The sequence below is a fragment of the Rhinichthys klamathensis genome, unplaced genomic scaffold, assembly GCF_029890125.1.
Source record: "Rhinichthys klamathensis goyatoka isolate OS25496 unplaced genomic scaffold, OSU_Roscu_1.1 h1tg000139l_1, whole genome shotgun sequence".
NCBI classification, from domain to species: Eukaryota; Metazoa; Chordata; class Actinopteri; order Cypriniformes; family Leuciscidae; genus Rhinichthys; species Rhinichthys klamathensis.
In genome coordinates this window covers 1,729,897-1,742,111 of record NW_026606674.1, presented here as the reverse complement: position 1 = coordinate 1,742,111, position 12,215 = coordinate 1,729,897, and the positions used below count along the sequence as shown (strand labels likewise).

Here is a 12,215-nt window from a genome sequence, read left to right as displayed (position 1 = left end):
AACACGCGAAAACTGAAGGACTTTATGAACGGGATCTGTTTCCAACATAAACGGACCCGCTTGACCTGTTGCCCAGCACCCTACGCACTCCATTCAATGCCGAAGGACGAGACAAAAACAAGAGAATGGTTAGCGGCCCTAAAGCTAAAAAATCCACCGAAGAGAGTTTATGTCTGTTCTTACCATTTCATCGACCACAAACCAACGGAGCTTCATCCGAATCCGGAGTTATTCCTGGGTTATGAACGACAGCCAGTTAAGAAAAGGCGAAAACTCATCAGGTGCCAGGATAACTTGGAGGTAGCACTACAAGCTAACAGTCAGACATCAGCTTCGACCAGCAATACTGAAGTGCAGCACGAACAGGAAGAGTCTCGTAAGTAATTTGTGTGACATCTTTATATTATATATTTTTTTAATTGCCCAAATGTAACCTAATACTGCCGCACTGCTGCGCTCAAGTTGGCTAAGTGTTGTGATGGTTCAATAAAGTAGGCTATCTATCTATCTTTTCTGGGTTTCCAATTTAACTTACCCAGTTTGTGTTTAAATTGCTTACATAGATTACAGCGCATGCACCCACTTCCACTCTGACACAACTCCGGAGGTTTCATTCTTGGATGAGCGGCAAACATCCACAACCCATGAGGATGGTAAGTTAGCCTAATACATTGTTTGTTGTTCAGTTAGATTCTAACCTGTATTATGCAAAGCTATGTTGGTCAACTAGGTCAACCAGAGATGATAATGATTTGTCTAGATGGAGGCTATAACGTTTTTTTAAATAAATAAATACATAAATAAATACATAGATTAATAAATAAATAAGGTTTAGGCACCCCTGGTAATTCAGTTTATCATCTGCTGGGTGATTTTGAAGCAGTAACTTCCTTCGGATATTTTGTTTACAAATAGTGACATTTGAGATATGAAATTGCATTTATAGAATCAACTTCAACAATGTTATATAATAATACTACAATAGTAGGTGCAAAAGTTACAACAGCCTGCAGATGCTTCCTCTGGTCTCAGTGCTTAGTCCCTGGTGTCTGCACAGAAGATAAACTGAAATCTTAGTAATGAACAGGGGTGCCTAAACTTTTACATAAAACTGTAAGTAGTATTGGTATAGCTATAGATAACATGACTTAACTTGCCACCTGCTACTGAAGTAGTAGAGCTCAACATTAGGCCTGAAACCTGATTTTGATTTTCATTGTCAACTTAGATTGCAGTGGGGACACCTCTTCTGACACAACCATCAGGACAGCAACCAAGTGTTCGATACAGACCCAGTGGGAAGACCCTGCCTTACTGCATCATGGTTATGCGAAGCTGGCCACCAACACTAAAGAAGTCCATCATCAAGCAACACAGTGCAGTGTGGCGCATAATATTCTTCTCAATGATTCAGACTCATTACTGTACACTGGCATTCCACTTCAAACATTTAATACTCTTGTTTCGGTGCTTGAACAGTTTGCGGGGTCTTTTAAAATGTCTGTAAGAGACCAAGTCCTCCTAACATTAATGAAATTAAGATTGAACCTCATGATTGGTGATCTGAGCAGACGGTTCTTCATATCAGAGAGCTTGTCAAGTAAGGTTATATCTTACTGGATTGACAAATTGGAGGAAGTTACAAGAAACCTCATCCCTTGGCTTCCTCGGGAAACTATTCGGGCGACTATGCCACAAGCTTTTAAAACTAAATACCCCAACACAACATGCATTTTAGATTGTAGCGAAAGCCTGTTACAAAAACCAAAAAACCTAGACTCAAGAGGAGAGTCCTATAGCCATTATTATTCCCATAATACAGTTAAGTACCTTGTAAGTATTGCTCCATGTGGATTGATAATGTTTGTCTCTGCAGCTTATGGTGGACGCTGTAGTGACAAGTTTATTACTATGGACTCTGGGATTCTGGAGTACTTACAACCGGGTGATGAGGTCATGGCAGACCGTGGATTCACAATTAGAGACATACTCTTCGAAAGGAAAGTTAACCTAGTCATACCCTCGTTCACAAAAAAAGGTGCACAACTCACTGAAGAACAGGTCACTTCCACTAGAAGAATTGCAAATGTTAGAATACACGTGGAAAGGGCCATCAGACGCCTAAAGGTGTTTAAAATCTTATCACAAGTAGTGCCTATTTCCCTGGTCCCAAAAGTAGACAAAATTCTACGTATATGTTCTGCCCTTGTGAATTTGCGGGGTGATCTCATTCGTGACGGCGAACAATAGGTCACTTCATGCATTTAAAAAAAAAAACTAACGGGGAGAGTTCAGTGCAGCTTCAAATGAACTCCAGAATTGTAATGTAGAGGTAATGAAATCACATTTAATATTTGTAATTGTTGAAATGTTGTCCATGTCAGACATTGTCAGTATACATTTGATTATTTTTTTATCAACATGGAATTAAGTGAGTTGTAATAAACATGAATTAACATTTCATTGCTGTAAATTGAATTATTTTCAACAGTGGGCACTAACAATGGCACTTGGTCACATTTGTCTTTCCTTACTCTCTCTTTACATTTTCCTCACAATTTCAGTGTATCTCCCATCAAACTTAAGCCGCCCCTCAGCAAATTCATCAACAAGTTGAGGCAGCATGGATGAGAAGTAGAATGCTCTCAACCGTTTCACCTGTTCTGTGACAAACAGCTCATCAAATGGTACACTAAATACCAAACTCTCATCTGGTGTCCAGATCATCAGTCTGGCTGTCTTGAGACCTGTGCAAAACATTCCTAGTTGGACTTGCATGTAATAGCCCCGGCTACCAGTTTTCTGAACCTCAAGTTTTCCATCCACTACCTTAAAATCACTGAATCTCTGAGATAACAGTTCACTGAGTGTCTGGTGATTTTTATTTGGGACGGGGCATTTAATCTCTAAGAGCTCACAGGAGTTGATGATTCCATCCGGACTTGCTGATAACCATGGCTCTGCCCCACATACAATTGTGCCTGTGTGTGTTATGTTCATTCCCTGTTCTTTCAATTGGTTGCAAGCTGTTTCTTCATTTTCTTTCCCATAATTAGTGGCATAGTTACCACGAAAGCTGGGGTAAAAGTGCTCACACAAAAACTTTTCACTATTTGTGCCTGCACGTACAGGCACCTTCTTTGCTGAACTGGCTGTGATTCTAAGTTTCCTAGAACTGTGCCACAGATCAGATGCACTCTGCCCCCTCGTCTCAAGTTCTAGTGTATCAGCTTGTTTGCCATCCATACTAACATAAGCCTGGTAGAATTTTTGGCATTTCACACAACTCAGATCATTGTCATGATTTTGATGTGACAAAATTGTTAAATCATTGATGGTTCCCTGTTCTTTTGAACTCCCCTTTTGTTCTGCTGATGGAGTGGCATTGTAACACTTTTCCAGTAGTGTATTCTTGAGAAGAAATAGAGGTTTTGTTAGAGATTTGTCCACACTCTCTCTAAAGTCTTTGTGGGACTGATACTGTGGTGTGTTTGGGAGCTGACTGCCAACTGCCCTAGTCTCTTCCTCATACTCATCCTCTGCCTTGTGGTGCCTAAAATGAATCTGGCTCAGACGCTTGGGCTGAAGGTTCTTGGATGTTCCTTCATTCCATCTCCGCTGTGTGTCAGTACATGCAAGCCCTGTCTTTCCACTAACCACTGCATTCTGGACCTGAATCAGCCATAACATAATGTTGATGACATTTTTGTACATTAACGGCATTGCACACTACAGTAGGCTACTGCATAAATTCAATATTTCGAACACAGACATTGTCCTGCACTTTACTTAGAATAAAAACTGCAGTTAAGCTGTTTTTGTAAGGGGTATTCTTTATTGTTTTCAATAATTTACAGATTTAATGTGTAGCAAGATCGCTCTAACAGCCTATACCTACCTTCCAAATGACAGCTGCTGCATGGCTACAAGATTTTCCTAGCCCTGCAATGCATGAACAGCCGACTGTTTCGATTATACCAATCGGCCTCGTCATTATCCAAGCAAGTTGTTTGGGCTTGTTGATGCTCTGACTCGGCTCGACCTCAGCCTTAAGGAAGATGAACTCGTCGTATTTTGTACACAGTATTTTTCCAATTTTGTTGCTGTGTAGATAGTTGTAAGCCTCTGTGCTCTTATAATTTCGTAGTGTCTCACCATCAACACCCTCACTAAGCACGAAATAGTTAACGATATCCACATAGCTAACGTCTGGCCACAATTTCATATCGTCTACCCATTCCGTTAAGGTAGACGGATGGGGCACTGTAACTGTTCTATCGCCAGTTCTCGTAAGATAGTCAGGTCCATGGGACCATCTGTGAGATGTGCTCATTTTGCCAGCGGCGTTGTTGTAAGAGTATAGCACTTCTACTCCTAAATACTAATAGCGTTTAGCTGATAGCAGCAGCTACAGGCTAATGTAAACAGGAAGTTTGATACCGGCTTGTTCTAAGCATTCTACGTTACCATAGCGATTCATGGAAAGGTCAAAGTTCGGGAAAGTTGTGTTGAAGTCCAACTTCGAAGAGTTCCTGGCCCGTGTCACATATCAAATCAAAGAGGCGCAACAAGAGAGGAAGGAGATGGAGAGCACCCTCAGAAGGTGACATGATGATTCTTTATGCAACATGAAATGAGAATGAATTTAGAGCAGTGCCATCTAAAGTCGCATGTTTAAGAGCCAAAAATCTCCTTTGTTTTCTTATTCCCCCCCCATGTTACTTGTGAATAATCCCCGTTTAGAGGCTTAATGTAATTCCCTATAGAATGCTGTTTTATCCCTCCAGTGACCACCAAGTTTACCCAGGTTTTTAAACTTCTGGTGGGAATAAAATGTATTTTGATCAAATCTAGGTCAGAATGATGTGATTTACAACATGCATTGTTTAAAGATACACACGAAATCTTATGATCCTTTAATTATTACCTGGATTTGCAGGTCTGAGCCAGTGGTTTGGAATGTAAATACTGTGAGAATTTGGAAAATAATTCTATAATATGAAAGACTTGTTTGTGTTTTATCTTTGGATTGTATTAGGCTAAATGCATGTTTTAACATTGAACGCTATTGTCGTTGCACAGGAAAGCAGCCACACATGACAACGAAATTCGCAGATTATATGAGGAAATGGAGCAACAGATCATTAATGAAAAAGATCAAGCAATTCTGAAGGTAAAAACATTCTTATGAACCGTTGCATGTGCCTTTACACTATACAGTTGAGAATATTTTTTTTTTAAAAGAGAGAAATTAATACTTTAATTAAGCAAGGATGCATTAAATGAATCAAATGTGTCAGTAAAGACATTTGAACTTTCTAAAATTATGAAAAAAATGTATCAGTTTCCACAAAAATATTAAGCAACACAACTGTTTTCAACATTTATAATAATTAGAAATGATTTTTGAGCAGCAAATTAGCATATTAGAATGATTTCTAAAGGATCATGTGACACTGAAGACAATTCAGCTTCATACATTTCAGTTATTTTGTATCGTAATACTACTGAAATTCTATGTTAATTCTCTGTTTCAGGACTCTGAAAATCTGCAGTTGCGCAGTCAGGACCTCCAGCAGCGGCTCCGTAGTAAAGAACAGGATTTGGAGCAGCTTTTCCAAAAACAAAGGAGGGTGAGAGCCACAAATGAACAGGCAGAATCATACAAAATCTTATACTTTTAAGACACCTTTTTCAACTCACAGCTGTTTTATATAATTTTTTTTCAGTTAGAGCGACAATGCCGTGACCTTCATAGCGAACAACAGGAGAGTCGACTGGAGAATGTTAAACTGAAAATGACCAATGAGGAGTTGTCTCGTGAACTTGAGCACACGTGCCAGGAGCTGGAGTTGGCTCAGGAGCAGCTGGGCATTCTGCAGGAGCAGGCGTCTCGACTACAGCAGGAGAGAGAGATGTCAGTCTGGCCATTTATTACGTACACACGGAAATCCCACCAGTGTCTTTGTGTCTCTCATACACACACATGCGCTTTACCCTCACAGGGAGATGTACAGAATCACAGAAGGCTTGCAGAGAGAAAAACACAGCTTGATGAAACAGTTAGATCTACTCAGGTGAGCTCGGTACATCCTTACATATGCTGTAGACAAACAACAAACATCTCAAATGAAATGTTGTTCTTTTAGAGAAATGAATAAACATCTACGAGATGAGCGAGACATTTGCTTTCTGGTAAGTTTACGATTTAAAATATTTTCTTTTATTCTTACATTTTAATTTTAGTTACATTTTATTGTAATTTGGTTGTGCGGTTTTGTAAATTTTATTAGTTTTTTATGTTTTTATTTATTTATTTATCCTTATGATCTTAAAACATTTTGTTCTAAAGCTTAGACATTAGAAATTAATTTAGCATTTTGTGGTCACATAATAATTCCCATATTTCCTTTATTTTGTGTCTTTTCATAGTTTTGATGACTTTACTGTTTTTCTAAAACGTGGAAAATGCTAATAATAAAAAATGAGTGGGTGTGTTCCAACTTTTGACTAATAAGAGCAATCATAAACAGAATATCTCCTTGTAATTTACAACAGAAACGCAGCAATTCAATGAAGAAATCCTCACGCAAGCACAGACTGAGCGCAGCTTCAATAAAATACACTGAGAGGAAACCATCTGTCAAAAAGTGAGACATCTTCACATATTCGCACGTGGATACCTACGTACATGATTTAATAACATGGAAACATTTACTCTCACCTCTCACTGTCATTTCAGAGAAGAAAAATGTGATGCCTAATAATAATCTTTTAAGATCTAAATCCATTTTATCATTATATTTAGGTAAATAATGCTGTCAGCAGCTGAACTGCCTAATCGTTTTTTCAACTTCTTTAAACGTTTATAGTGTTTTGCATAATTTTCTCATTTTCCTCTAACTGCTTTTTAAATATATATATATATATATAATTGTGACAAACGTAATGAATGAATGGTATCTTTTGTTTATTAGGTAAAAAATATTGATATCAAAATAAAAAATAATAGGCAACATATTAAAATACAAATTCTACAAAATTTGTTGCAATGCATGTAACCTGTTATACAAAAATATGTCAGATAACGAAAACACGAATCTTTAACAGCAGTTTAAGTAACCCCCATATCTCCAGTAACTGTAATATGATTTGATGAAGAGGCAGTGGGTGTGGTCAGTGAGTCACATGGCTCCTCCTCATTTACTTGACTCCTCCTCCACATCATCATAGTCTGTTTTTGAAAACAAAAGCAAACTGATCATTTTCATTGTAATAATTACATCAAGATGTAGTTTAAATGAGAAACATAACAAATAAAAATGAATGTATAGAAATATTACAAAAACCTACCCAACAGGTTTCTGTCATCTTCATTGCTGTTCTTCACATCATCATACTCCTCCTGATCTCCCTCTGATTCACATGTGAAATAAAACCTCATATTGTAGTTTGTAAATCAGCTTGTGTCATTGATGTTGTTATTGATCTCTTTCACCTCATGACTGTCTGAGATTATTAGATTTACTCCTGATAAAGTCATGATTCATTAATGGTAGAAACGCGTGTCCAATGTTAATGGGTGAAGGGTGATAATGAAATGCAGTTCTGTGTGACTCTCACCTGTTACATCTTCAGAGATCTGTTCATTAATGATGACATCATCATAATGCTCTGGTGTGTCCACTACACATGAACATATAGACACAGCAAACATTGCATTATATCTTACAATGTAATGGGATTAACCCATAATATCATAAATACTATAAAAGGCTTATGGTAAATACACCAATAACAATAAAAAGTAAACACCATTTTTGATAGAGTTCTGTCCACTTGTCATTACATCATCATAGCTCTCAGGTGTGTATTCTGTAAATTTAACATGAGACAATATATAATGTATATATATATATATATATATATATATATATATATATATATATAACAGATTTTAATATATTTTAGATATTTCTTCCTATTATAGAATAACCGAATGACACCTGTCTCACGATCTGGTTTCAGTCCATCAGTGATGACATCATCATAGTATCCCGGTGTGATTTCCTTCATCTCTTCTGCATCAAAACATGTATATTTTGGGCATTTTTATTTTATTTTTGGGAAACAAAATAAATGTAAAATATACTGTTGCATGCTTTGGGTAATGAATGTTAGCTGTGTCTCATTTTCGGAGGCTGCGTCCTCCAGAGGTCTCATTTAAAGGCTGCATACCTCATCAAGGATGTCTTATTTAAGAAAATTAACAGTAATAAAATTGACTGTTAATCCTCGTGAGGAAATTTCTTTCTTACTTTGCAATCTAGCGGTTATTTTTCCTAAATGAGACCGCCTCAATGACGTATACAGTCTTTAAATGCGACCTCCAGAGGACTCACCCTCCGAATTGGGACACAGCAGGGTAATAATAATGAATCATGTGATCAGTTAACTGACCTTTCAGGCCATTGCCATTGGTGACATCATCATAATATGCAGTCTTGAACTCTTTTTCTATTAAGATATAATAAGTTTTAGTATTGTGAACAGTTGAATTAGTGTTAAAATACGTAAATTATTTATTTTACAATTGTAAATCAAATTATTGATTTGAATCTTCTTCAGCTCTCTAACCTGAGAGAAGCTCATCAGCATCTTCATACCCAGAATGCAGTTCTTCAGAGACGAGACTTCCTGATAAAGGAGACCAGAACATTCAAAAACATGTTTATCATTCCAAACAGATTGAATCCTAATTTTTTTCTTTGGATCATAAAGCATTGTTACTTACAACAAAACACAAATATTAATTACTTACATTTTAAAATCATTAGAGGCAGAAATCTTAAGTTGTAGGCCTATTAGCAAACACACATGTATCCTCACATGAACACATGAACCCTCACTGCCTTCCAGAAATACACACAGGAGGAGAGACAAACACACACACACACACACACACACAAACACACACAAACACACCTGCACCTACTTACAAACATGAACCCCTCCTTATAACCCTCAAAATACTCACAGGAAGAGACACTCACTGACACACACACACACACACACACATGCACCTGCAGCTCTGTGGTTTTCTGAGAGGAATTCTGTGGTTTAAAGCCGGAGGTTTAACAGGACTAATAATAGATGAACATCAAGTGTCTGACAGACTCTCTTATTAATCATATTAAATAAGATTCATGTCTCATGTCTCACCTCTCTGAGTGAAGTGTTTGTGTCTGTGATGAATCTCCTCATAAACGGCCTCAGTCGTCGTCCTGTGTCTCCTCTTAGAGAGAGCTGTGAGTGTAGACAGACAAACCTGCTGTCAGTTCACAACACATGACTGATCACACACTGAATAAGACACAATATGACAGTCTCTGGATCTCTCCTACCTCTCCTCATCACTCTGTTCTGCTGAACCAGTATAAGCAGTGGCACTAAGAGCAGTAAGAGCAAAACTCCCAGTACAACCAGCACAGAGAGAGACGCTGCTGGAGGAGTTTGTGGAGGAGTGACTGATGTTGAGCGCACTGTCTGAGAAACTGGAGGAGAAGCTGATGTTGTTGTGGCAGGAGTAGTGGACACTGACAAATCTGGCAAAACAGACACAAACACATTAAAAATCATGGAAATAGACTTAGAAGATTATTAGCATTTAAATGACTTGGTCAGTGTGTTGCTGTGACCTGCACATGTGAGTCCAGCGTGCTCTTTGTGAGAACAGTCAGTGTGGTTCTTCAGGGAGAGAGGACAGTCCCACAGGTGAATCTCATTCCCTCTGCACTCGACTCTGTTCAGCCACACAACACCTTCACCAGCACCAAAGACTGAATTCCCATCAGCCCTCAGTGCGTCTCCACAACCCAGCTGCCTGCAGACCACCTGAGCATCGCTGATGTCCCACAGATCAGCACAGACTGAACCCCACACAGCGTTATGATACACCTCCAGCCTCCCAGAGCACCGGCCCAAACCTCCACTCAGTCTGAGAGGAACATGATCTAAATCACACACAGCAACATCACTGACCAGCAATACATTTACAATGCATTTTATAACAATTTAAAGTTGTGACAAATTATGAATGTGGATTCAGTGTTCAAGTGCACAGAAACGAATACTGTGAATAAAGAAAATACATCCTTATAATTATCTTACTTGAACACTGTCTCTGGTGAGGAGATTCTGAGGTAGAACATGTCAGACGACTCCGAGGAGATTCACGAGTCTGCTCCTCTAAAATTAAAATGTTAAAATTTAACTCAATACTGAATACTGAAAAGAACAATTATAAATAATAATAATAATCATACTGTTACGTTCCACGTGTGTTTTTGTATTTTTAATTTTTTTTTCTCTTTTACTGAAACAAACAAACTTTTGAAAAAAGTTGTCTTCCAGAACAAAGTTTTCCAACTTTTTAAAATCAGTTAAATATGATCTTACCTGAGCAGGTGATTTTGGCCACTTCATTATCACAGTCATTCTGTCCCCAGGGTGAAGATGGACACTGCCATAGAGTGGAATCATGACGTCGACATTTAAAATAATCAAGCCAGTTATGAGACTTCAGTCCCTCTGAATTACTGGGTTCACTACCAGATCTTCCACAGTTCAGCTCCTGACAGATCAGACTCGCTGTGTCTCTGTCCATCTTGTTGTAACACACATTACCCCAGGATCCATTGTAGAAAACCTCCACATTCCCTTCACAGCCCTCAGTTAGCCTGATCTCTTTAAACTCTAGATGGAAAAGGATGAGATTGTGAATCAATGCATTAAAACAATAGCTGTTGATGTCTAATCACTGTCTTTTAAGAAGAAGGCATACAGTGAAATAATTGGTCTCAACTTTACATATATAAAATAGAGGACACTAAAACCAAAAATGTGGAAACATATTTCATTCATTAGTGTATAAATATATAAACCACTACTTTTGTTTTAAATCGCTTGCACAAAATTTCTGAAACTTTGGACAAAATATGCACACAAGATCCAAAACTTCGCACATCTCTTGCAAAAGCAAAGACTTCATTTAAATCTATATTACAGTTTTTTATTATTGTTTACACACTTTGTATTTGAGGCTCACTTAGCGTAACCATTCACTCATATACCTAATCTTCAGACCAAGTCTGCAAAACTGCAAGCAGTCAATGTGAAAAATGTAAAACACTGAGTCTATTGTTTATTTTGCTTGTTCAGTGTGCAGTGGAGTGTACAGGAGTTTCTCACACTTACATGTATGTGCACAAATACTGTATATACAGTATGATTGCACACTCGATAAACTTTGAAGTCATTGAACTGAACTGAATAATGACACTATTAGCTTGTTAAAGGTACAGCAGAATTTGTTACAATTGTGAAGCTTCTTTGACACAATCTGTATTATATAAAGCGCTACAGAAATAAATGTGAATTAACTTATTCAGTATATAAAAAAAAATATAAAAAAAACAGAAATCCAAGGGACAAAAGTTTATTTGTTTATGAGTTTTGATTTCTAAGTGATCAAATTAGGTATGTTTAAACTTTGTCATATGAGCATCCAGTCAGTAGTTGTAAGATGTATCCCTTTCATTCACTCAAAAGAACCAAATCACTAGAGTATTTGTTCGGAAATCAAACTACAACTGTCGCACTGTGTGTTTTACGAGTTCACACTTACAAATGATTAGCTAGAGTAAAAGAGTATGAGTATTTGGCGTGCTGTCCGAGGCAGAGCTCCGAGCTCAGAATGCGGCCCGAACCTAGAGTTACTGCCCACCAACCCCCACCCCCATCGTCAAGATATCATTTTACTGTTCACCTGAACACACGACTCCTACATCCTCCTTGTGTCGACAGTCATGTTTCCCCCAGCCTGGAGAAGAGCAGTTCCACAGGGACGTCTCATTCCCCTCACACTCCACCTCATCCAGCCATATGGGTCCAGAACCAGGACCAAACCAGGCTGGTACCTGCTGGTTACTGAGGGCCACTCCACACTGCAGCTGTCTGCACACCACATGGGCATCTTTAATATCCCAGGAGTCATCACACACTGTCCCCCATGAGCCGCTGTGAAAAACCTCCAGCCTCCCTGCACAGTCTCCCCCAGAACCCACCAGCCTGATGGACCCGCGACCTGATATTCAGAGAGAGAAAAACTGTGCTTGTACATGAGCATTATTTATCATCAACTAAAGTATCTGTCC

The 12,215-nt window shown here is 38.3% G+C and overlaps 1 protein-coding gene across 1 annotated transcript in view; it reads right to left on the bottom strand.

Moving 5' to 3' along the window:
* LOC130089879 (antigen WC1.1-like) overlaps positions 1 to 12,215 on the bottom strand; it is a 48,102-nt gene that overhangs the window by 35,421 nt on the left and 466 nt on the right. The window contains exons 3-10 of the mRNA XM_056257445.1: positions 11,828 to 12,145; positions 10,459 to 10,755; positions 10,171 to 10,248; positions 9,699 to 10,013; positions 9,405 to 9,605; positions 9,223 to 9,306; positions 7,624 to 7,686; positions 7,354 to 7,416 (exon numbers count right to left, since the gene is read on the bottom strand). Coding sequence (XP_056113420.1) covers positions 7,354 to 7,416; positions 7,624 to 7,686; positions 9,223 to 9,306; positions 9,405 to 9,605; positions 9,699 to 10,013; positions 10,171 to 10,248; positions 10,459 to 10,755; positions 11,828 to 12,145 — 1,419 coding nt within the window. The remainder of the gene's footprint in view (positions 1 to 7,353; positions 7,417 to 7,623; positions 7,687 to 9,222; positions 9,307 to 9,404; positions 9,606 to 9,698; positions 10,014 to 10,170; positions 10,249 to 10,458; positions 10,756 to 11,827; positions 12,146 to 12,215) is intronic.